Genomic DNA, 25,237 nt, shown 5'->3' on the forward strand with positions numbered 1-25,237 from the left:
ACTATCTCCTTTTCACTCTGCGCAATCTCTTTTCTTCTCTCTAGCCTTACTATCTTTCTTTCCTTCCCGCATCAGCTGTCTTCTCTGACCCTCTTCTTCCAGCTAGACCCTACTCCTCCTGCTGACTCCCCACCTACTACACTCAGCCTCTGCTGGCTTTTTATATCCTCCCTGTTCCCAGAAGTCCAAGAGGCAGATGACACTAAAGGACATAGGGTCTTTAAAGAGCAAGGCACACAAAATAAATAATACGATACATTTCCCCCATTTATTTTATTTTTTTTTCTTTCCCCCATTTTTTAAGCTACTAATTATATAGTTTTGAAGCTGCTTCTCAATTCTTTCCAGTGTCTTTTCCAGGGCTCTCAGGTGTCTGATGTCATCTTTCTGTTGATCTCTCTGGAGCACATCCACAACTGAGATAAGAACCTAGCATCAGTGCTGCTCTTTCCTGCATCTTGGGTACTACTTCCTGAACCTTTCATATTCCTGGACTGTCTTCTCTTCTAGCATCTTGTGTTCTAGAGTTCCTCACTGAAGTCTCTTAACCTCTGCTCCCCAGCTCTGTGAACCTTTTGTCTACAGCCCCAACCTGGGCATGCAGGATGTGGTGTTCAACATACTCTGGCTTGAAGTCCTGCTCATAGGCCTGTTGTTGCGCTGCACTGTGAGCGGGTCTGTGCTGCAGGAGAACAAAGTCCTGCCCACAGGCTTGTCAGCGCTTAGATGCTAAATGTTTCTTTCCAGGCTTTTCTGTCTGGCAGGGGACGAAGTAACTGGTTGGAATCTCTTCTTTGCTCTTTTGGGCCAGTGACCAAGGTTTTCAGAAGATTTCCCCTGCTCAACTCTGACCTTTATTTATTTTGATGATACCCACAGTTTTTTTCGTTTCTTTGTGGAAATATAAGCAAATCTCCCATCCTCAACGCAAAACATTTGCTGATTTCCATTCTGATGTTAACACATGCATATAGTATATAAGTTCTTTCTACAGTTTTTTCTATAACCTAGTGTCTCTCAGCCACTGTTATTCTTCTGTCATTAATGTTCATAAATGTGTAAGTTAGCAGAGCACCATTTAGTCTATCCCTGGGGGGCGGGGGGAGTCTTTATTCCTTTTTGTTTTATAAGGATTTTTAACTTGTGATTAGATCTTTCTACAACTGTTTATTAATATTCTCCATTGATATGATGTGTGTGTGTGTGTGTGTATGTATATATATATATATATATATATATTACAGGGGACTTCCATAGGCTGGTAGACTCTTCTATATATTGAGCCTCCAGCTGCTCTGGTACCAGCTGTTCAAGGGCCTGTAATTTTTCTTTAGCTAACAGTCATTGTTCTACTCACACTGGCTTGTTAGCCAACCATTTTAAGGGTAAAGGTCTTGGTATAATTTCAGCAATGGCCCCCCTCCCTTATAAATTTGGAAACTCAATCCCTGATGTGTCCTGTTTTTGAACCTGCACAGTATGTGGTTGCTCTAGATGACAGTTTTTCAGGACCTTCACTTAAAGCAACTTCTATGTCCTTTATTTTAGGGGTTGTCATACATTTCCCTGCCCTTCCAAACCCTCTTATTCTTTTTTTAATGTAAATTAACCCATTTATTTCAGGCTAGGCAAGTCTCAAATGGTAGCGCTTCTACTGGTCTTTTAGTTCCTTGAGTCTTCTGATGGGCAGACTCCACTGTGACGGCAGAAGTGGTGTTGTAGGTCCAGGCCCCACCAGCCACTGTTTTCATGCAGGTACCACAGTGCCAGATGCCAACGGCTCGTCTCTTCATCTTGGTCTTGCCACAGAAGGAGCAAGTGTACTTGGCATGCTGGCTGATTTCAATTTTCTTCACTATTTTCCAGAGGGAGGCACCATAGTGGGTCCTGTATTTCCCGACAATCCCGACCTTGGTGCATTTAGCCATCTTGCAGGAAGCGAAGCCAGAGCCCAAAGAGCCCTCTTATTCTTTCTACTGGAGCAGCTTTGCCTTTGATATAGGGAAACAGTAACGGCTAGTCGACCCTATTGCCTGTGTTAAATTGCATGTCTTTTTTTTTTTTTTTTTTACATAAGCCACTATTTTAATTTCTCCCTTGGAATCTTCCTCTATAATTCCTGGATGCACCATCAACCCTTGGGAGGTCAAGCTGCTCCTTCCCAAGACCAAGTCTTACCGGCCCTGAGTGCAAAGGTCCATAAACTCCAGTAGATATTTTATAACATTGAATTTTGGGGGGTAGTGTGAGATATTTATCTGTGGTCAAGCCTAGAGCAGCACCGCCTGCAGTAGCGTGCATTAGACCAACTAAGCAATACTTTCTTGAAGGTTTTCTGCCTGGTTGTTATCTCCTGGCTGACAAGAAGAAAACTGCTTATGCTTTTTTGCTGTGCAGCCTCAATCTAGCCGCCCCCACCCCACCCCCACCCCCCCCACCCCCGCCCATAGCTTTCCCCGTGGAAAGAAGTTGCCTTGGATATCTCTATTGGATCTGATCTACACTCATTGGTCTGGTGTCAACCCTTGCTACATTGCCTGCACACATCCTGTCAGCTTTACAAAACAAAGTATCCATCCCTCTTTTTCCTGTCTTTTCTTTCTACAGTACTTGAAATCAAGTCTCCCATTTTCCTTTTTTGTTTGTTTTTTTGTTCTGTTTTGTTTTTGTGTTTTGTTTTGTTTTGTTTTTCAAGACAGGGTCTCTTTGTGTTAGCCTTGGCTGTCTTGGACTTGCTTTGTAGACCAGTCTTAATGTTGGATGCCGAATATAGCATTTAGTTTTGTTTTTATTCTCCCTCTTCTCTTCTCTTCTCTTCTCTTCTCTTCTCTTCTCTTCTCTTCTCTTCCCTTCCCTTCCCTTTCTCTCTCTCTCTCTCTCTCTCTCTCTCTCTCTCTCTCTCTCTCTCTGCTACTTTTTGGTAGGTTCTTCATGGGTTCTTCCTAGGTTTTTCTCCTGTCTCTTAACATCTTCTCTGGCTTGGCACAGCTCGGCTTCTCCTGCTTCAACTGTTACCAACTGTCTTCTCACTCTGCGAGCTCAGCTCACTTTCGGCTGTCTCCTATTTTCCCTCCACTCAATCTTCTTTCTTCTTCTCTCTAGCCTTACTCTCTCTCCTTTCTTCTTCTCCCTAGCCTTACTCTCTCTCCTTTCTTCTTCTCTCTAGCCTTACTCTCTCTCCTTTCTTCTTCTCCCTAGCCTTACTCTCTCTCCTTTCTTCTTCTCTCTAGCCTTACTCTCTCTCCTTTCTTCTTCTCCCTAGCCTTACTCTCTCTCCTTTCTTCTTCTCCCTAGCCTTACTCTCTCTCCTTTCTTCTTCTCTCTAGCCTTACTCTCTCTCCTTTCTTCTTCTCCCTAGCCTTACTCTCTCTCCTTTCTTCTTCTCTCTAGCCTTACTCTCTCTCCTTTCTTCTTCTCTCTAGCCTTACTCTCTCTCCTTTCTTCTTCTCTCTAGCCTTACTCTCTCTCCTTTCTTCTTCTCTCTAGCCTTACTCTCTCTCCTTCCTTCCTGCACCGGTGTCTTCCCTGACCCTACTCTTATTCCGGGTGGACCTTACTTCTGCCTACTCCCCTATCCTACCACTCCCTGCTCTCAGCCTCTGCTCGCTTTTTATATCATCTATTTCCAAAAGTTCAAGAAGCAACTGACACTGAAGGGCATAGGGTCCTTTAAAAGGTAGGGCACACAAAATAAATCATACTACAGCACAGGCTAACAAATACATTGTGTAAACCCATGTAGAGAGTTAGAGAGATGACTCAGAAGTTAAGAGCTGTTCTTACAGGAGGACCTGAGTTTGATTCCCAGCATCCACATCAGGCAGCTCACAACTGCCTACAACTCCACCTCAGGCAGGGTGATCTGATAGTCCTCTGACCTACACACACACAAACACACACAAATAAGTAATAATCTTTTTTAATCAAAGAAAATAATTTTTAAAAAAAAACCTCAAGTTTAGAATAGTTAAAAATTTGGAGATGCACCAGGCATGGTGGCACACACCTTTAATCCCAGCACATGGGAGGCAGAGGCAGGCAAATTGCTAAGAGTTCGAGGCCAGCCTGTTCTACAAAGTGAGTCTAGGACAGCCAAGGCTACACAGAGAAACCTTGTCTCGGGGAAAAAAAATTGGAGATGCGTGTTGTAATTCTAGCACTGACAAACTTAGACGAGGCAGGAAGGCCCAGTGTTTGAAGTCAGACTAAGCTACTGCCCATTTTCAGAAGCCATGCATTTGAAAGAGGCTAAGGAGAGTTAGAAACAGAAAGAAAAGAGAGAAGTGATGTAATTATATTAATCTCAAAGATAAATACTTAGCCAGCCGTGGTAGCACACACCTTTGATCCTAGCACTCAGAAAGTAGAGGCAGGCAGATCTCTGAGTTTGAGGCCAGCCTGGTCTACAAAGTGAGTCCAGGACAGTTATGGGTACACAGGGAAACCCTATCTCGGGGGGGAAAAAAAAGGAAGAAAGAAAGAAAAAAGTTCAATTATAAATTATATGCCAACAACCTACCATTAGTTTATAATATTAATACATATATGTATAATATATGAATGTGTAATGTATATATTTAAATAAATTGTATATATACATATTACAAACGTTGTATATGAATGCATTATAATTTTTAATTTTCATTATGCCAAGTAAGCCTGCCTTTCAAGAAGGTGTGGTCATGTCCTTTAACACCAAAGCTTCATGCTCTCAGAACCCACGCGTTGCCTCCCTGCCCATTGTGGTCCTCCTCGGTGATGGCTGTCAGCATCACGGTGAGTCTGGTACCCACGTCTCTTCACATTCTGCTAGTGAAGGCTTTTCCTGGAGAAAACCTGGGAGGCCTGCTAGGATTCTAGCACCGGGCTCGAGGGGATGGTCTCCCACTTTCTCCTGGTGCTGCATGCCCTTTAGGGCCTCTGCTCGCCTGGAGAACTGTCAACTCAGCGATTGGTCGCTCAGAGCAACTCGCCCCGCCCCGCCCCGCCCCTTTGTGCTTTCCCGCGCGGACGCCTCTGCTTCCGGGAGGGGGCGTAGCCACAGGAAGTCCTCCCGTTATGGAAAAGAAGGCGCTTCCGCCTCCGGTGTCATGGCTGCCTCCTGCCCAGAAGGCGTGTCGGAGACCCAGGATGGGAAGAGACCGCAGTTCGGGAACCGGTTCTTGAGCGACCCTGCGCGCGTGTTCCACCACAATGCCTGGTAACTGCCCTGCCCCTTGCTCGGCCGTCGCCAGCCCTCGGCCCGAAGAGGCGTTCTCGGGCCCGCGACTCATCCTGCCCGCAGCCGGGACGGGAGGGCCCTAAGCTGCCCATTTGGTTTTCACAGGGACAACGTGGAGTGGTCAGAGGAGCAGGCTGCGGCGGCGGAGAGGAAAGTGCAGGAGAACAGTTCGCAGCTCGTGTGCCCGGAGAAGCAAGGTGCGCTCGGTTCCCCCCGCCAGCTGTCAGTGCAGGACGCGCCCCCTGCATGGGGCAAACGAAGTGCAGCCACCAGGATCGTTTGTTGCTGCCCTGGTGAAGCATAGAACCTGGTGGGAAGGGGACGAGCTAGGTAGGAGTCAGAGGGGCTGCCTCTAACAAAATCTTGGTGGTCCCTGGGGTTGAATTTTCTGGGGTTTTGCGGTTTGTTTTCGGAGGTGAATAGCTCTTGCTTTATTCTGTAGCGTCCACGTTTTCAGATCGTGTTGATGTGGCTGGCCTGTGGCAACCGTAAAGTTTCTCGGTCGTCATATTGTAGCGTCTACAGTTTAGATTCAGCTGGAGAGTTTCCATGACAGCTAGATCGATGTGGTCAGATCCTAAATACTGTTGGAGGAGAGGATTATTGGATGGTGCATCTTTTCCTGAGATGGGTTTGGAGATTTGGGACGTCTACCATAGAAAGATGGGGGTAGCAGAGTGGAGATGACCCTTCCTGAAGACAAGAATAACTTCGTTATAAAATACTCGAAAGACTAGACCTTCCCAGCCCTATTTCTAAGAGGCATTTGCAAGTAAAACTATAACTTTATGATAGTAGGCACTGGCAGAGTTTCTATATGTTAAGGTCACCGTACTGGCCAAGAATGTACTGCCTAGGATGTAGAGGTGGCAGGGGGTAGGGGGCAGGGGTCTTGGGAGGCAGAGGCAGGAGGATGAGTGGGGTCAAGATCATCCTTGCTACATAAAATTCCAATCTAGCCTGGGCTACATGAGACCTTGTCTCGAAAACAAATATATGTATGTTTGTATTCCATTTGCAAAGTGTTGTTTGATAAGTCTAGGTAATGCAACATAGAGTTGAAAGGGATTGAAAATCACGTAGCCCAATATCCTTTTTCTACAGTTAAAAGACCGGTTAGCCAAGTGCAGTGGTGTATACCTATAGACTCAGCTACGTGGGAGGCTGAGGCAGAAGGATCACTGAATTGGAGGCCATCCTGGGCAACTTAGGGTGACCTTGTCTCCAAAAAAAAAAATTAAACTTGGACCACAGGGCATTAAGTGCTTTGCCGAGAGGTAAGCAGTCAGTGGTGGACTCCCATTTCTTAGAGTTTGATTTTCATCAGGTCAGGGCCAGGGCCTCGTGTTAACAAAAAGCAGAAAAACAGCCCACATTAGTGTCCCCAGTTCACTGAAACTCTTATTTCTGGAAGGCAGTTTCCCGTTGAGTAGCTTCCTTTTAGTGTACATTAGTAATCTTGACTTTATGTCTGACCTCCACATCCTAAAGAAGCAAGAACATACCTTTTCAAGAGCTGCAGGGATGAAAGTCATTGAGTTTATGCAAGCGTCTAGAGAACCCGAGACAGTTAGCTTGTAAATAAGAAATTTACAGGGGGAAATAATCACCACAGCTACCGAAGAATCTATCTGTCCCTAGCACCTTGAAGCTAAGAGCGAGTGTGTCTGCGCATGCGTGTGCTAGGGCTTTGCTTAAGGTCACAGTTTTCCTGTAGTCGAAGACCACCCAGATATGTGGGGGGAAATGATAAGTTAACTCCCTGTCTGACGTTTCTAGCAGAAGCTGGGTTTCCTAGGAATGGAAAGTGGGTGATATTAATGTGTGATGGATAGATAGCAAGACACTACCTGAGAAGCTGTTCAGTTCTAAGACTGTGACTCTCCTTAAGGATACCTGTAGAATAAGCTGTCACCTGGTGAAGCAGGACAATTGACATTAGGTATAAATTAAACTTTTGAGACTGACTCTTAAATTTTCTTCTTAATATTTGCAGTTGATTATGAAGTCAATGCCCATAAATACTGGAATGACTTCTACAAAATTCACGAAAATGGGTTTTTCAAGGACAGACACTGGCTTTTCACTGAATTCCCTGAACTGGCACCTAACCACAGTCACCTGACGGGTTTACCCTTGGAGAAGCAGAGCAGCGACGTCTCTAAACACAGAAGCAGTAGGGATGGACCTGGCTCAACAGAGCAGCACACAAGTCCCTGTACCAGCCATGGATGTGAGACTCAGGTGCCTCCCATGGAGGAGACAGTGACTCAGAAGCTTAGTCACTTAGAAATTTGTGCCGATGAATTTCCTGGATCCTCAGCCACCTACCGAATACTTGAGGTAACTTTATTTTCCTTATAATAGAGCTAGTGAAGATGACACATTTTACATCCGGATAGACTAGAAGGGCTGACCCAGAGTGTGTTCTCTCTGAGGAATCTGACTAGATTGGAGCCTCATAACAGCCCGGAATCATCTCTGTTTTTTAAGAGTTTTTTTTGTTTGTTTGGTTGGTTGGTTGGTTTTTGGTTTTTCGAGACAGGGTTTCTCTGTGTAGCCTTGGCTGTCCTGGACTCGCTTTGTAGACCAGGCTGGCCTTGAACTCACAGCAATCCACCTGCCTCTGCCTCCTGAGTGCTAGGATTAAAGGCGTGTGCCACCACTAGCCGGCCATTTTTTAAGTATTTATTATTTCCTACTTTTCATTTGTTTTTGTTTTTCCTGAGACAGGGTCTCTCTGTGTGGCCTTAGCTGTTCTGGACTCGTTTTGTCGTCCATGCTGGCCTTGAACTCACATTGATCTACTTGCCTCTGCCTCCTGAGTGCTGGGATCACAGGCGTGCTCCACCACATCCAGCTGCAGTCTATGTTTCTAATAATGGTATAGTTAAACTCTTTAGGAGAACAGTTTATGAGACCAGAAAGTTAAGGTAGCCTTGCCCTTTTTAAGACCAGCTTTCTTCAGCCACTGAAAGCCAGTGTTTTTTGCCTCTTTAATTAGAATCCCTGCAGCATCAGGAAGTGCCATGGGTCCCACTGAGCTCTGGTCACCATGCTTTCCCAGCACAGTTCCTAAAAGCTGCGCCTGAAGGTGCCTATAATCCCAGCACTTGGGAGGCTGAGGCTGGAAAACAAGTCAGAGACCAGCTGGGACTCTAAGGAGACGGAAGAAGAAGGATGACGGGAAAGGAGTTGAATTAGTAACGGCTGAGACTACTGTTTGCTTGTGTTGCAGGTTGGTTGCGGTGTCGGAAACACTGTCTTCCCAATTTTACAGACTAACAAGTAAGTATGTCGTCAGGTGACAGGACAGCAAAGAGAAGGGGTGAGGGCTTGCTCCTGGAAGCAGGAGCTGTTCAGGATTAGCTACCCCTTTAGGAGTGGCTTTAGTTTAATGTTAAAGAAATTGGAGGTAGCACCAGCTGCACTGCTAATATGCGATGCCTTCTCTGAGGTGCCTAAAAGATCCTCGGGTTCTGTTGTGAGCTCTGTGGGATGCCCTTAGGTTGTTAATGACCCGCCCCCCTGCAAGGTGGGCCAGCTAGCCTCTGGGAAGTTGTTTCCAGTCGTGAAAATCTGCTTCTGTTTACTTGCACACAGACAACTGTGACACCAGGAGTGTGAGCTTTCCCCTGTGGTAACCAGACTCCTGCACCTGAGATCCAGATGTCCTGTGGTTTCATTCCTCTAATTGTCTCGCTGGGGTTAGCATCAAGTGCCACAGATTAAAGACTTTATAAAACTGCAGCCATGGCTGGGCATGGTGGCCCACGCCTTTAATCCCAGCACTCAGGAGGCAGAGGCAGGTAGATTGCTGTGAGTCCGAGGCCAGCCTGGTCTACAAATTGAGGCCAGGACAGGACAACCAAGGCTACACAGAGAGACCCTGTCTCAAAAAAAAAAAAAAAAAAAAAAAGACTGCAATCCCAGGCCCCCACACTTCCAGTGCGCTGTAGGCCAAAAGAAAATCCACAACCCCATCCTAGATTTGGCTGGTTTTACTTTTCATTTTCAGGGTATTGTAAGGATACAGAGAGCAAGCAGTCAAGTGAGGAGACGCACAGGGCGAGGTCTAAGATCTCTGTGCTCAGGCTCATTCCATGGAGGCAGGAGCGATTCATCTTCCCTTCCTGCCCCTTCACAGGAGGCTGGTGAGGAGACTAAGCTAACAGCTGGGACTCCGCACGTCTGCTGGCACACTTCTTGCTATTCAGGTCATCCCTGCCTGCCTGTGCGTGCATGTGTGTGTGTGTGTGTGTGTGTGCGCGTGCGTGCGTGCGTGCGTGTGTTTCTTATCTGTTTTTGAGGCCACCTTGGAAATCAGGTTCTAGTTTCAGATGCTTTGGGGCATCCACTGCTTCTCAAAGGTTCCAGCTAAATATTTTTGCCACTTTAGCCCACAGTATTTAATAGCATTTAGTGACACATTAGCCTAATTTAAAACACTTATTTCTGGCTAGGCGTGATTATTCATACCTTTAATCCCAGTAGAGGCAAGCAGGTGTGTGGTCTGATCTACCTAGTATTAGACTGGCCATCTGGCCCGGGAGTAAAGGTGCTGCCAAGGCTGACAGCTGAGTTCAATGCCTGGGACATAGTGGAAGGAGAGAACTGACTCCCTTAAGTTATCATCTGGCTTGTGTATACACAGACACCCAAGAGAAATAAATGTATTTCTTCAGCATTTTATTATGCTGGGATGTCGCTCAGTTGATAAAGAGTTTTCCCAGCGTTCATGACGCTCTGGGATCCATTGGCATCTCATACAGCTGAGCATGGAGGTGCAGGTCTGTACCCACAGTACTCAAGAGATAGAGGTCATCCTTGACTGCATAACAAGTTCAAGGCAAACCTGGGATACAGGAGCTCCTACCTCAGAAAACAAAAGGTCAAAGGTTATTGTCAGAAGCTCATTAGAGAGTCTGGCAAGTCTCTCTTGCCACATTCTCAGTAATTCACTTCAAACTTGAGTGTATCTTAACTTCATTTTTTAAAAGATTTGTTTATTTATTATATACATAGTGTTCTACCTGCATGTATGCCTGCACAACAGAAGAGGGCACTAGATCTCATTATAGATGGTTGTGGGACACCATGTGGTTGCTGGGAATTGAACCCAGGACCTTTGAAAGAGCAGCCAATGCTCTTAATCTTTGAGCCATCTCTCCAGCCTGTATCTTAACTTCTTAAGAATTATGTGGGTCCACGTGATTGTCCACCAGGCACCCTTAACCACAGTGACTGTGCCATTTAAGTAAGATTACTAGAAGTCACTGTTAATGTAGTGCTTGCTTATAAGTGACAGTTTGCCTCCTGATGGTTTGATAAACTTAATATTAGCCATATCCACATGACCTAAAAAAGGATAAAGATCACAGAATTTTAACCAGAATGCTGGGTGACTAATTGGTACAGTTTATTTGGATGAGTGCTATTCTTTGTCACTTGACTTTGCTGTTCTACAAAGAAAACATACATAATCCAGTTCATCTCATAATTGTGTTGGTTTTTTTTCTGCCTATTTCAGTGACCCAAACCTCTTCGTTTACTGTTGTGATTTTTCTGCCACAGCTATTGAACTGGTCAAAGTAAGTACAGTGGCTCCCGTAATCTCCACTAATTAAAGAAAAAGAAGGGCTCCCAAAACTCAAGTTTACTAAACCCATTATTATGGCCTGAAAGTTTGGAAAATTAGTGAAGCAGCTTGGAATTGAGAGGCAGGCAAGAATGCTGGATCCAGTCTAGGGCGCAGTCCCAGCCTCCTGTGTGTGAGCATGTACCTGTTGAGTGTCAGCAGCAGCAGAGGCATTGGATTCGCTGTGCTCTGAACTGCTGAGCCATCTCTCCAGCCCCATGTCCAAACAGTTTTGTTACTTATTTTTTAAGATGTGGTCTCATGTACCCCATGATGACCTTGAACTTTGCTGTGTGACCTTGATCCTCCTGCCTCCACTTGCCAAGTGCTAGAATTTCAGGTATGCACCATGACGAATTCTGACTCTTCTGCTCTTTATGCCCCTAGAAAACTATGGTGACTGGAAGTAAATCCTCCTGTTGTTAGTTAACAGTAGTGGCATTTGAAACAGGATAAGCTTTCCTTTGTGCTGTGTTCACATTTTCTGACGCATTTGTCTCTCCACCTATCTGCAGACAAATTCCGAGTATGATCCCTCTCGCTGTCTTGCCTTTGTTCATGACTTATGTGATGGAGACCAGGTTTACCCAGTGCCCAGGGACAGCCTTGATGTCATTGTTCTTATATTTGTTCTTTCAGCAATTGTCCCAGACAAGTAAGTTTACACTAATAGCCTAACCAAGGTGAAGCTTTAATTGAAGACCTTGAACTCTGATTATGCCCTAATTACAAAGGGTTCCACGATAGCTGGTAGATATAAGCCACAGAACTGTTATGTTGGTTGGTGTCCACCCTCTGCCTGCTGACTGGACTGCTGCTTTCACTGTGAGAGCTAAGTCTGTGAAACCTGGGCAGATTCCCGCTTAGTCCACAGGCTGCTTCAGAGTTAAGGTGGCCGTCTCATTATTGGCCTTTTAAATGCTTAAAATAAGACAGGAGGTTTTTTGTTTGTTTAAGATTTATTTATTATGTATACAGTGCTCTGCCTGCATGTACACCTGCAGGCCAGAAGAGGGCATCAGATCTCATTATAGATGGTTGTGAGCCACCATGTGATTGCTGGGAATTGAACTCAGGACCTCTGGAAGAGCAGACAGTGCGCTTAACCTCTGAGCCATCTCCAGCCCTAGACAAGGTTCTTAACACCCCAAAATTTGTACTGACTGCAATGTATTCTCTGGCACTTACATTTTTAGTAAAACTGAAATACAGTATCCCATAAAGTCAGGTTGACATAAAAGGAAACTCACCAAGGCTGGGTATGGTGGTGCACACCTTTAATCCCAGCACTCCTGACACAGAAGAGGGTGAATCTCTGTGAGTTCCAGGCCAGCCCAGTCTACATAGTGAGTTCTAGGACAGCCAGGGCTATTACACAGAGAAACCTTATCTCCAAAACACAAAAGGGGAACAGACGAAGTGCTGTACTGGAAAAGATGCCTTTTAAGGGCCTGGAGAAATGGTTCAGTGGCTAAGAGCACTGGCTGCTCTTAAAGAGGACTGAAAGCCAGGCGTGGTCGCGCACGCCTTTAATCCCAGCACTCGGGAGGCAACAGTAGGTGGATCCCTGAGTTCGAGGCCAGCCTGGTCTACAAAGTGAGACCAGGACAGCCAAGGCTACACTGAGAGACCCTGTCTTGGAGGGAAAAATAGAAGAGGACTGAAGTTTGCCTTCCAGCGTTTACATGGTGATTCACAGCCAACTGTAGCTCCAGGTCCAAGGGATCCAGCATCCTTCTTCACCTCCTTGACTATGCACATAGTGTGTATGCATGTAAACATCTATGTACATAAAGTAAGTTTTGTTTTAATAATTTATTTACTTTATTTGCATTGGTGTTTTGCCTACATGTATGCCTGTGAGAAGCTGTCAGATCCTCTGAAACTAGAGTTCTAGACAGTTGTGAACCGCCACGTGGTGGCTGGGACTTAAATCCAGGACCTCTGGAAGAGCAGCCAGTTCCCTGAAATGCTGAGCCATCTCTCTAGCTCCCAAGTTTTGTTTTGTTTTGTTTTAAAGATATTACTTTAAAACTTTATATAGGGTCAGCAAGATGGCTCAGCAGCTAAAGGAACTTCTACCAACGTTCTTCTGTGATTTCTACATGTGCGTGCACATACACACATACACACAGTAAATAAATATAGCGTTTTCCTAAGTTCATGTCCAGGCAAGTGATGACACAGTTCAGTAGTGAATGTGCCTAGCATGAGTTCCTGAGGATGTGGCTCAGTGGTAGAGTACACTCCACTGCACAGGTTCAGTCCCTAAATGAAGAAAACCAAAGCACGAGGCACAGTAGCATGCCCTGTGGTCTCAGTGATACAGGAGGCTGAGGCAGGAGCTGGCAACAGCCAGAGCCCAGCTCCAAAAGCAGAACACCTGTGTGCGTCAGGCGCTCCTACTCCTATGAAACTGCTCACTGGGAAGCAGAGGCGCCATTGACTGATACCAGAGGCGCTTTTGACCCAGCCTAAGGAGCTAGCCCTCGCTTCCTCCAGGTTAGCACAAAGTCCTCTGGCATCATGGGAGGACATAAGGCTTTGGGAAGTTTTGTAGAGTATATGCTTCAGGTGCTATAAATTTTGAGTCCTGTCCCACACTTTTGGGGGATATTACATGAGTGTCCACTTACAAAGGAAAAGGATTATTTTGTCTTGTGGCCATCAGCAAGGTGGCACATCACGGTCAGAGCCGGATCTCTCATCCCATGATCGGGGTAAAAAGAGAAGAAGAGAAAGAAAATGCAACCCCACTGTCCCCTTCCAGGGCACCATGTATGCTTCCCAGTGACCTAAATGTCCCACCCTTTGAGTCTCCACTGCCTTTTAGTAGTTCTGTAAAGTGGCCATGCTTTCAACACACAGGCCTCTGAGGAAAAGCAGCCTTAACAAAGGAGAAGCTCACCCCAAGGCTCTCATTTGCCTGCCACTTAGAACATCGTGTAAGCTGGGAGGCTTTTTATGTGTATAATTTTTTAGGACTCTCTTTTTTTGTTTTTTGTTTTGTTTTTGTTGTTCTTTTGGGTTTGTTTATTTGTTTTTGTTTGTTTTGGTTTTTCGAGACAGAGTTTCTCTGTGTAGCCTTGGCTGCCCTGGATTTGCATTGTAGCCCAGGCTGGCCTCGAACTCACATTGATCCGCCTGCCTCTGCCTCTCGAGTGCTAGGATTAAAGGCGTGCGCCACCACGCCCGGTTTGTTTTTGTTTTAGGTATGGTCTTTCTAAGTGGCCTGAGCTGTTCTCTGACTCAAAATCTTTCTGCCTCAGCCTCCCCAGAGCTGAGATTACCGGCTTGTGCCATCATACCAGGAACTTTACACTAGCAGTTGATAGAGTTTGAGCCTAATGGGACAGATGAATCCCAGTATTGCCTACACTTGATGGTCAGGGCTCCTAGAGAGCCACAGGAGCGTGTGGCAGGGGTGGCAGTCACAGGCCAGCAGAAAGTGAGCTGGCTATAATACTGGAATGTCTACCACCACGTGAGACATAGGGGCTTTTAGTGTTGGTGTCCGGTTAGGATGTCTGTTGTCATGGGGATTGTGCTATAGGAAAGGGACCTGTATCCTTAAGGAGACTCACGCTTCACTCCCTGGTGCCCTGCAGGATGCAGGAAGCCATCAACAGGCTAAGCAGACTCCTGAAGCCTGGAGGGGTGATGCTTCTTCGAGACTATGGCCGATATGACATGGCTCAGCTTCGGTTTAAAAAAGGTACGTGAGGGTCTGGAGACATGAATCGGTGGCTAAGGTTACTGGCTGTCCTTGGAGGGAACCTGAGTTCAGTTCCCAGCACCCACATGGCAGGTCTCAACTGTCTGTAACCCCAGTTCCAGGGGATCTGATGCCCTCTTCTGGCCTTAGCAGGTGCCGGGCATGCATGTGGTACAGAGACATACATGCAGACAAAATACAACACAAAATAAAACGTTTTAAAATATATAAAAAATATGGCCAGGCATGGTGGCATATGAATCAGCACTCAGGAGACAGAGGCAGGAAGATCTCTGTGAGTTCAGCTCAGGCTTGATGGTTTACGTAGTAAGTTCCAGGTCAGCCAGGACTACACAGTACAAATGTCTACAAAAAAATATAAGTGTGTGCATATAAAGATAATTTGGGGCTGAGGTGCAGTAGCTCATTTGGTTGAGTGCTGTCTTGGTTAGAATTACTGTTGCTGAGATGAAATACCATGACCAACAGCAGCTTGGAGAAGAAAAGGTTTATTTGCCTTACACTTCTGCATCATAGCCCATTACTCAAAGAAGTCGGGACAAGAACTCAAGCGGGACTGGAGCTGGTGTGGAGGCCGTGGAGGAGTGCTGCTTACTGGCCTGCTCAGCCTATTTTCCTGTAGAGCCTAGGACCACCAGGCCGGGGATGGCGCCACCCACAGTGGGCTAGGCTCTCCCTCTTCAATCACTGATTAAGAAACTGTCCTACAGGGATTTGCCTAGAGCCTGATTGTTCTCCTGTTTTGTTTTTCAAGACAGGATTTCTTTGTGTAGCCACGGCTGTCCTGGAACTCACTCTGTAGACAAGGCTGACCTTGAACTCACTGAAATCCCCCCAGCCTCTGCCTCCTAAACCCTGGGATTAAACATGTGTACCACCATATCTAACTGGTCTAGAGCCTGATCTTACAGAGGCATTTTCTTTGTTGTTGTTGTTTGTTTGTTTGTTTGTTTTGTTTTCAAAACAAGGTTTCTCTGCATATCCTGGATGTTCTGGACTTACTTGTAGACCAGGCTGTCCTTGAACTCACAGAGATCCACCTGCCTCTGCCTCTCGAGTGCTGGGATTAAAGGTGTGCGCCACCACAACCGGCTCAAAGGCATTTTCTTAATTGAGACTCCCTCCTCTCTTTATGTGTATAGCTTATGTCAAATTGACATAAAACGAGCCAGCACAAGGGCCTTACTTAGATACATAAAGCCCTGGTTTTGATATCTTAAATGACATAAAACCAGGTGTATATACCTGTAGTCCCATTGCTTAGGAGGTAGAGGCAGGAGAGTCAACAGTTCAAGGTCATGTCATCTTCAGATGCATAGCAATCCACTCAGGGCTACATGGAACTCTGGCTCAAATAATTTATTTTCCAAAGGTATTTTACCACTTTAGTAAAAAATTACTTTGCCAACCAGACTAGACATACATATAACATTGGCAGTAGAAAGATGAGGGTTTTTGTTTGTTTGTTTGTTAGCTTGTTACTATATCTTAAGAAACAGAAGGGCTGGAGAGTTGGCTCAGCATAACAAAAACACTTGTTTTGCAGAAGATCTGGGCTTGGTTCCCAGCACCCATGTTGCAGTTCTAGGGCACCAGATGCCTTTTACTCCTCTAAACAAGTTCTGGGGTGTGTGTGGTAGGTACCCATACATACAGTCAGCCACACACTCAAGCACATCAAATGAACATCATTTTTATTAAAACATGAAAAAGGTTGGTGAGGGCTGGAGAGATGGCTGCTCTTCCAGAGGACCCAGGTTTGATCCTAGCACCCACATCGTGGCTGACAGCTATCTGTAACTCCAGCTCCCAGAGATCTGGTGCACAGCTCTGGCCTCCAGGGGCACTGTGCAGGCAAAGCACCCGTGCACATAAGAGTAAAGAGAAAAAGAAAAACATGACAAGAAAGGCAAGTTCAAGGACATAATCAGGCTTGGTGGCACATGTCTGTAATACTAGCATTTGAGCAGTTAAGAGACAGAAGTTTTGTGGGGTGTTTTTGTTTTTGTTTTTCAGGACAGGGTCTCTCTGTAGCCCTGGCTGTCCTGGAACTCTCTTTGTAGATAAGGCTGGCCTCAAACTTCTAGAGATCTGCCTGCTGTTGCCTCCCTGAGTGCTGGGATCACAGCGTGTGCCACCAGGCCCGGCTGCCTTAACAGAAGTTTAAGGAAAGTGACACTAAGATGTGACACCAAGATGTCAGGCACATAGCTCAGTGGCAGAATGGTTGCCTGGTGTGTTAAAGCCTCTGGTTGTTCCCAGCACTGCAAGAATGTTTTACATTTGATGAGGTCTGGGACTTTAGCTCAACTGGCACGTGCAGTGCCCTTAGCACCGAAAGTCAACTTAGGTGGCCGGTGACAGTGTTCTCAGCAGATAGAGTCTTTATTTGTGTTTGTCAAGGAACTGTCATGACCTGATAAGGAAAAGAGCCAGGATCCACCCAAAAAAAAAAAAAGAACAATTCACAGAAGAGCATATTTAAATGGTCAACAATCAAAAGTTCAAGGAAGTAAAAATAAAAAGATAATCTTTCTCAACCCTGCTGCTGCCCAGTTCAAGGAAAGCCCTAGATGCCTCCATTTAGTTAAAGCACCATAATATATTTACTTAGTTTATCAGTCTTTGAAGAAACTCTGCCAGCATAAAGTAGGTATAGACAAAACCTTGGCAGTTGGATGCCTTGGACAGTAGTCTGAGGCGGCCCCCACAATTGGCTCTGGAGAGGTTTCTGTTCTGTGTCACTGTGTGCAAGAACCAGTGTGTAGATGACCATTTTAAGTGTGATCATTTGAATAACAGGTCACTGGGAAGAAATAAATGCTGTTATATGTAGACTGTTAGGAGCATGTAGGGGGATTAGATGGCGGATGTAGGACTGGAGGGATGAGCAGAAGGGAAGGGTTGTTCACGTGAAAACAGCGTGAGTTCTCATAGGTGTGTGTTTGTGGACACAAGAGGCGAGCACGGGCACTAGTCAGGGGTCAGTTACATTGATTCTTTCGTTGGAATTTGTAGGCTGATGTAGTGGTGCTGTCTAGAACTCAGCTAGGAATCACATGTTATCGGATACTACAGTTTGGGTTTTTCCCATGGTGCTGCTCTTTGCAGCAGTGCTGCTCCTTTGTAGGAAATTGCACATCTGAGTTTCTGAATGCCTCCTGTTGGGGGGAAGGCGCGTGGGTGGGGTTGGGGGAGGGTAAGAAAGGGTCTCCCAGCCAGGAGTGGTGGCTCATGCCTTTAATCCCAGCACTCGGGAGGCAGAGGCAGGCACATCTCTGTGAGTTCGAGGCCAGCCTGGTCTACAAAGTTAGTCCAGGACAGCCAAGGCTACACAGAGAGACCCTGTCTCAAAAAACCAAAAAAAAAGAAAGAAAGAAAGGGTCTCCCTCCGTGTACTGTAGATGGCCTAGAGCTCAGTGCCTGTCCTCCTCCCTGAGCCTCCTAAGTGTCAGGGTTATAAGTACGAGCCACTATACTTAGCCTGGTGCACATTTGTTAAGTGATGGAACTTAAAGTACTTAGGGACTGGGGAGAGGTCTCAGCTGTTAAGAGCACTTACTGCTCTTGCGCAGGCCCTGGGATCAGCTCCCAGCTTCCTCTAAGTGCAGGGAGTCGGACACCACTGGACCCCATCAGCTCCATAGGGCACATACCCTCATCCAGGCTCAAGCGAATACAGAGGCTTAAAAGATAATAAATCTTCTGTTTTTCAAGGTATGCTTTTTCTGTGTAGCCCTGGCTGTCGTAGAACTTGCTCTGTAGACCAGTCTGGCTTCGAACTCACAGAAGTTCTCCTGCCTCTGCCTCCTGAATGCTGGAATTAAAGGTGTGCACCACCACTGCTTGGCTTCCCTTTTTTAAAAAACATGTATTAACGTATCTCTTGTTTGTTTGGTTTTTGTTTTTGTTTTGTCATGTATCTGCAGGTCAGTGTCTGTCTGGAAATTTCTATGTGAGAGGTGATGGCACCAGAGTCTACTTCTTCACACAAGGTACGGAAAAAAAAATCTTCATCAGTACTGAAGGCAGTGTCTGCCCTTTGTTAATCACCTGGCCCTCCCGCCTTTCACATGCTGCCCTTTAGCCACCTAAGCTGTCACTTTCCCCAGACAGCTCTGGCTTGTGCTGATCTCAGTCAGCTGCTCTTCTTTGGGAACCTGCCTTTTTTGCAGCCCAGGATGACCGGCCCTCTGCAGCAGCCTGTGCTTTTAGACAGCTGTGTCCCCAGGAGCTGTTTCCATGGGCTCCAGGTGTGACATGTGTGGATCAGCTCTGCTGTCAGCCCTGTTGACAGGCTTTGCCCTCCACCAGCACTTTAGGACACTGTCAGTCATGCTTATACTTTGAGCCTTTGGTTAAATAGTGTCAAGAGTTGTCCCCGGAAGTATTGTGTTGCCGTGCACTTCAGTCAGTTTTTTCACATAGCGTTTGGTTTGGGAATTGTTGCTTTGTTTGAAACTTAAGTCTCCCTGTGTAGCACAAGCCAGCCTTGAACTTGCAGTCCTCCTCTGCCAACTACTGAAATTATAGACTTCCCTTCACCCCTATTTTTCATACGCGCGCGTGCATGTATGTGTGTGTGAGTGTGTGTGTGTGTAACTTTTTTTTTCGTTTTCTGTTTGTTTGTTTATTTAAGACAAGGTTTCTCTGTGTAGCCCTGTCTGTCCTAGAACTCACTCTGTCCTCAAACTCACTGAAATCAGCCTGCCTCTGACTCCTCAGTGCTGGGATTAAAGGTGTGCATACTACCTGGCTGTATAACATTCTTTAAATTTTTTTAAATATGTGTTGAATGTTTACCTACATGCATGTATGTCTGTGTACCGTGTGCATTCCTGGTGCCCTCAGAGGCCAAAGGAGTGTGTTGAAGGCCCCGGAGCTAGAGTTGCAGATGGTTCTGCGCCATCGTGTGGGTGCTGGGAATTAAACCTGGGTCTTCTGGAAGAGCATCCAGTGCTCTTAACTGCTAAGCCATCTTTCCACTTCCACATAGAACTTTATAGTGTTTGTAGAACCCTTAGGGGCTTTTGAAAAACTGAACTTGTAGAAATATGGTATTAACAGTAGGGGCCGTCTCTATCCCTGCCTCTAGCTCCCTAACAAATGACACAGAGACCTATTAGATTTATTTAAAAACCTTTAAGCTCTATAACTGGGCAGAGAGTCCTCTGTTCTAACCCTTTTGTGCTAGTCTTAAATGGAGCTTTAAGACATTGCAGTCAATATGCTTTCTTTTTTTCTATTTTGGTTTTTCAAGACAAGGTTTCTCTGTGTAACACTGGTTATCGTGAACTCTCTTTGTCGACCAGGCTGGCCTCGAACTCAGAGATCCGCCTGCCTCTGCCTTCTAAGTGCTAGGATTAAAGGTATGCGCCACCACACCCAGCTTGCCACAGTCTTGGCTGGCTTCTGCTTTAATTCTCCGTCCTCATCGACCGCCTCTGGTACCTTCTCTCCTCCTCCTCCTCTTCTTCCCTTCCCCCCCCCCACACCCGCTTCTACCTGAGACCACCCAAGACTGAGAGTGGAAGTCCCTCTTACTGTCTCCTCTGTCTAGTCATTGACTCTTCAGCTTCTTTATCAACCAATCAGAAATAATCAGGGAGTAATCTTTACACAACCTTGAGACCAGAGATTCTTCATAGAAGTGCCAATGCCCACGAGCAGACTTTAACCAGATCTTGGGACACAGAAATCAGCATCTGAATGCACAGTGCACAAGAAAGAACATTCTCCAGCAGAGCTAGGGGCACGGGAGGCATGTAATCCTAACAGTGGGAAAGCAGAGACAAGAGGACCCCTGGGTCTTGCTAACAAGCCATTATACTTAGTTCCAGTGGGAGACCTAAAGATCAGTGTCACCTTCTTAAAGCGCCTCCCCATGGGAGAGGGTGGGGCTAAGCACCTTGCTTCCCAAACCTGGACCTGTCGTTGCCAAACTGTCAGTACACGAGTGAGTAACCACTGCTGCCAAGGCCTCTTAAAAAGCATATTGAGTTGCTGGGTATGGTGGTGCACACCTTTAATCCCAGCACTTGGGAGGCAAAGGCAGGCAGATTGCTGTAAGTTTGAGGCCAGCCTGGTCTACAAAGTGAGTCCAGGACAGTCAAAGGTTTAATTCTCCGTCCTTATCGACAGTCAAAGGTACACAGAGAAACCCTGTCTTGAAAAAACCAAAAAAGAAAAAAAGAAAGCATATTGACTGCAATGTCTTAAGGCTCCATTTAAAATGGAAGGTCATCAGCAAGCTGCCCTTTCTCCAGAGGAACATCTGTAAACATCTGCTCTTTTCAAACCAGATGAGTTGGATGCTCTCTTCACTGCTGCGGGCCTGGAAAAGGTGCAGAACCTGGTGGATCGCCGCTTGCAAGTGAACCGAGGGAAGCAGCTGACCATGTACCGTGTCTGGATTCAGTGCAAGTACACCAAGCCGCTGCTGCCCAGGACCAGCCGAGAGGTGCCTGCTCCCCACATGACATAAGCTTCTCAGGCCTTTTATAAGAAGATATCTGTAAATGGTGGCTTGTTGATATTGGACAGTCTGGGAATCCAAGTAGCTTAAACTTTGAGCCTAGGAGAAATTACTTTTTATACACATTAACAATTGTGGTTTCTAGCTGGGCGTGGTGGCACACATGCTTAATCCGTGCACTGGAACCAGGCAGACAGATATATCTCTGAGTTCCAGGACAGCCAAGGCTACACAGAGAAACTCTTGTCTCCAAAAACAAACAAAAAGCAATTGTAGTTTTTATTTGTGAAGCCTGTTAATAAATACTTTCTCGAGTTCATTTTTTTACTTATTATTTAGTGGGGGCAATGCCATGTAAATGTGTAGAGTCCAGAGGATAGCTTGCAGGACTCAGTTCCCCTCGTGTTGGTCTTGGAATCCAGGCTCAGGCTTGGCAGCAAACATCCTTGAGCTTTTCACCAGCCCTCAAATTTTTAATGACTAAAATTTTATATATAGGATTTTATATATAGACTTCTATATATAAAAAATAGAGAAATTTTTTAAAAAATAGAAAAGTGTGTGTGTGTGTGTTTTGGTCACTCTGGGACCCTCACTCTCTGGGTAGTGGTGGCCCACACCTTTCATCCCTGCATGCTGGATGGGGAGGGGGAGCTCTCTGAGTTAGAGGCCCTCCTGGTCCACTGAGTAAGTTCCATGACATCCAGGGCTACACAGAGAAACCCTGTCTTGAAGGAAAAAGAAAGTGTATGTTAGCACATTTGCTTGGGAGCTAAGGATTTAAAACCAAGACCGGCCAAGTGTAATCCCTGTGGGGTCGCTGCACAGTCAAGGCTAGCCTGGACTGCGGTGTGGGACTGACTCAGGATTGTGAACATGGCTCAGAGGTAGAGCATGAGGTTAGCATGCACCTCTGCTGGAGCCAGAGACATGCTGCCATATTATATAACACTAATCCTAGAGCTCGGGAGTCTGGACAAGAGTACTGCCTCAAGTTCCAGGCCAGCTCAGGCTATACAGAGAAAGCCTACCTCAACTCCCGACAGTACTGTATATTAATACACAAATGTCATGTGACTATAAGATGCATTACAAGTTTTTGGGAAGTCCAGTATCGGGTGCAGCCATCGTAGTTGATACTTAAGGGCTTGCTGCTGAGTCAGAGGGGAAGAAGCAACATGAGAGGCATCTGCTTTAGAATTTCAAACTGCCTAGTGTGGTGGTGCGCGTGAGGGACCCCGGCACTCAGGCTGATGCAGGAAGATCTCCTTCACTGCTGGCCGTGTCGCAAGACCCTGTCTCAAAAAGGATCTTAACTTTGGTAAGTAGTTACCTCTAAGCCCTGTATGTACTTCACATTCCACACTGTTCCTAAAGTATTTTTTAAACATCCTTCACTTTCAGCAAAATTGTTTCCTTTTCATTGTGCCCTTAAATACCAGCTTCGATAATAAATGAGAGAATAAAACATGGTGCTCTCACTGGACTTGAGTGTGGTCACCATACATGCATACAGTTACACGGTTGCAGCTTTCCCAATTGATCATGCATGCAGTGACAGTATGTTCTTAATTTCAACATATAAGGAATTTATAGTTCTTCAGGTTTTCTTTTTAAGATTTATTTATTTATTATGTATACAATGTTTTGCCTGATTGTACACCTGCAAGCCAGAAGAGAGCATCAGATCTCATTGTAGATGGTTGTGAGCTACCATGTGGTTGCTGGGAATTGAACTCAGAACCGTTGGAAGAGCAAACAGTGCTCTTGACCTCTGAGCCATCTCTCCAGCCCCTTCACTTCATGTTTCCATAATTGCCTCACTGTTGTATATCTTTCCATGAAAATGTGGCAAGACGAGCATCTTTTCAGTAACCTAAATGTTTGGAAAATGGGAAACTTTCCATAAGAAAAAGCAGAAAGGTTAAGGGCAGGCCAAGTGTAGCAGTGCACACCTGTAACTCCAGCATTTGGAAAGTTGAGGCAGGAGAATTGAATAAAAGTCATTCTTTGCTACAATTAAAAAAAAAAAATTTGATGGGAATTCGAGGCCAGCCTGGTCTACAAAGCTAGTCCAGGACAGCCAAGGCTACACAGAGACCTTGTAGGAGGGTGGGGGTTTCAAAGATGGTGCTATAGCTCAGAGAACATTAAGTCATTTCAAACTTACAGAAAACTAATAGAAAAGCATAGTGCAAGGACACCGCAAAGGCTGTGCTTGGTGGCACAGGCTCATAATCCCTACAACCCTTTTTCTAAAAGCTGAGGCAGGAGGATTGCCTCCTGGGCTACTGGGTGAGTACAAGGCCAGCTGAACAACTTAGACCCTCTCTCAAACATAAAAGATCTAGTGATGTAAGTCAGTGCTAAGGAGCCGGATGTGGTGGTGCATGCCTTTAATCCCAGCGCTTGGGAGGCAGAGGCAGGTGGATCACTGTGAGTTCGAGGCCAGCCTGATCTACAAAGCAGGTGGATTGCTGTGAGTTTGAGGCTAGCCTAATCTACAGAGCAAGTTCCAGGACAGCGAAGGCTACACAGAAAAACCCTGTCTTGAAAAGCCAAAAAAAAAAAAGTCAGTGCTAGAGTGCTGAGCATTTGCTAAACCATAGGCTTAGTCCCCAGCATTCCTCCAAATACAGTTTTCTGTAGTGTATGAGGGCAGGTCACAAGGGGAGAACTTACAGCCTTGTGTATTTTAATATGTAGTTTGTCCAACTACAAACATCCGTCCTTTACCACAAATACATCTCAGAGCACGTGGCATTCCTGCCGTCTGTAGACTGTTGAAGCCTTTCTCCTGTCCTCCTCACACGAGAACTCCCATGTGCAGCTTAATTATTGCGCTTGGGTCACCTAGAGCCTGGAACACTTCTTCATGCTCACTTCCTTAACCTTGACTTTGTAAGCTTACAGGCCGCTTTGTGAATTGTCAGGCTGGCTTTGTCCCTGTTCCCGTGGGCGGAATAGAAGTAATGCTGTGTTCCGCTGGGTTTTACTAGGTCATGGGTACCTTTTAATATCTCCATTATTGGGGCTGGCAAAAAGGCTCAGCAGTAGCAGAGAACCAGTGTGTGCTGTGGCATGTGTGTGCTCAGACATAGACACACGCACGCACGCACGCATGCAAGTAATCTTTTTAATCTCTACTTTTGGTAATGTCGCTTGAAATGGTGTTTGGTAGATATGGGTGTGAAGGCGCTCTGGCTGTGCCATCTGTCACCCCATTGATCACCAGGGTTTATTGACCTAATCTTAAGCAGGTCACCCCTTCGTCCTTCACCATCAAAGAGAACAGCCTTCCTTGAATAGAAGAGGGCTGGGTTTCTGTCCCCTGCTGGAAGCTCCAGACAAGCTCTGGTTGTCAAGTGTTGTGTAGGGAAGTTCCTGGACACCTCTGCCCATCATCACAAGTTTCCTTTGGTCTCTGTATCAGAAGAGTTGTAGCTGAATCTTTTTAATAGCTGCCAAATGTGTATGTGGTTTATACATGTGTAAGCCAGAGGCTGACACCTTGATAGCACCTGCCGCATTCTTTTCTAGACAGCCTCTCTTTAGACCTGTAGCTTGCCATTTCAGCTCCACTCGTTGGCTGGCCGGCTCTAGAGGGCCGCCTGTCTGCACTTCCCCAGTGCCAGGACTGCCACGGGCTGCGCACTGCACCTGCTTTTATGCGCATGCTGGGATTCAGAATTGGCCCTTCACTGCTGGATGGCAAGTACCTCACTGAGTGGGTTGTCTTCTTCCTGGCCCACTATTGCGCTTTCTAATCTCCTTCCACTCTGGTGTAAGGAGCGGCTGTTGTGTGCATTTTTTTGTTGTTGTTGTTGGTTGGTTGGTCTAGTTTTGTGTTTCTGAGGCACCGTCTCATGTATCCCAGGGTGGCACCAAATTCACAGTAGCTGAGGATGACCTTGAACATCTGATCCTCCTGCCTCCACCCTTTAAGCGATAGGACTCCAGGCCTCTAACTCCATACCCATTGTCTGCAGTTTTGGGGATTGGCCCTGAGGCTTCGTGCATGTCAGTGAAGCCCTCTCCCTAGCGGGCTGCATCCTTGATCCTCAGAGGAACTCCATTCTGTCTCCGGGGTTGGTACAGAGGGTTTTTTTGTTTTTGTTTTTTAAATATTTATTTATTTATTATATATACAGTATTCTGCCTACATGT

General features: G+C 46.0%; 1 protein-coding gene and 1 pseudogene across 2 annotated transcripts; one reads left to right on the forward strand and one right to left on the reverse strand.

Moving 5' to 3' along the window:
• Positions 1-1,651: 1,651 nt before the first annotated feature.
• On the reverse strand, positions 1,652-1,928 carry LOC311609576 (large ribosomal subunit protein eL43-like; annotated as a pseudogene). Its single transcript has one exon. The product of its transcript is annotated as a large ribosomal subunit protein eL43-like (transcript).
• Positions 1,929-5,048: 3,120 nt separating this feature from the next.
• METTL2A (methyltransferase 2A, tRNA N3-cytidine) lies at positions 5,049-21,389 on the forward strand. The gene is made up of 9 exons (XM_084750223.1): positions 5,049-5,200; positions 5,327-5,418; positions 7,218-7,564; positions 8,460-8,509; positions 10,752-10,812; positions 11,375-11,514; positions 14,468-14,574; positions 18,525-18,590; positions 20,898-21,389. The coding sequence occupies exons 1-9, from the start codon at positions 5,091-5,093 to the stop codon at positions 21,077-21,079; spliced, it is 1,155 nt and encodes a 384-aa protein (XP_084606349.1). The 5' UTR covers positions 5,049-5,090; the 3' UTR covers positions 21,080-21,389.
• Positions 21,390-25,237: the final 3,848 nt, after the last annotated feature.

Source organism: Acomys minous, assembly GCF_964271855.1.
Source record: "Acomys minous genome assembly, chromosome: 12".
NCBI classification, from domain to species: Eukaryota; Metazoa; Chordata; class Mammalia; order Rodentia; family Muridae; genus Acomys; species Acomys minous.

Excerpts from the sequence above, each read along its gene's own strand:
- METTL2A (XM_084750223.1), top strand. The coding sequence starts at position 5,091 with ATGGCTGCCTCCTGCCCAGAAGGCGTGTCGGAGACCCAGGATGGGAAG. Across the intron at positions 7,565-8,459 it reads CCACCTACCGAATACTTGAG|GTTGGTTGCGGTGTCGGAAA; the intron begins GTAACTTTATTT and ends CTTGTGTTGCAG. Across the intron at positions 11,515-14,467 it reads TCAGCAATTGTCCCAGACAA|GATGCAGGAAGCCATCAACA; the intron begins GTAAGTTTACAC and ends GGTGCCCTGCAG.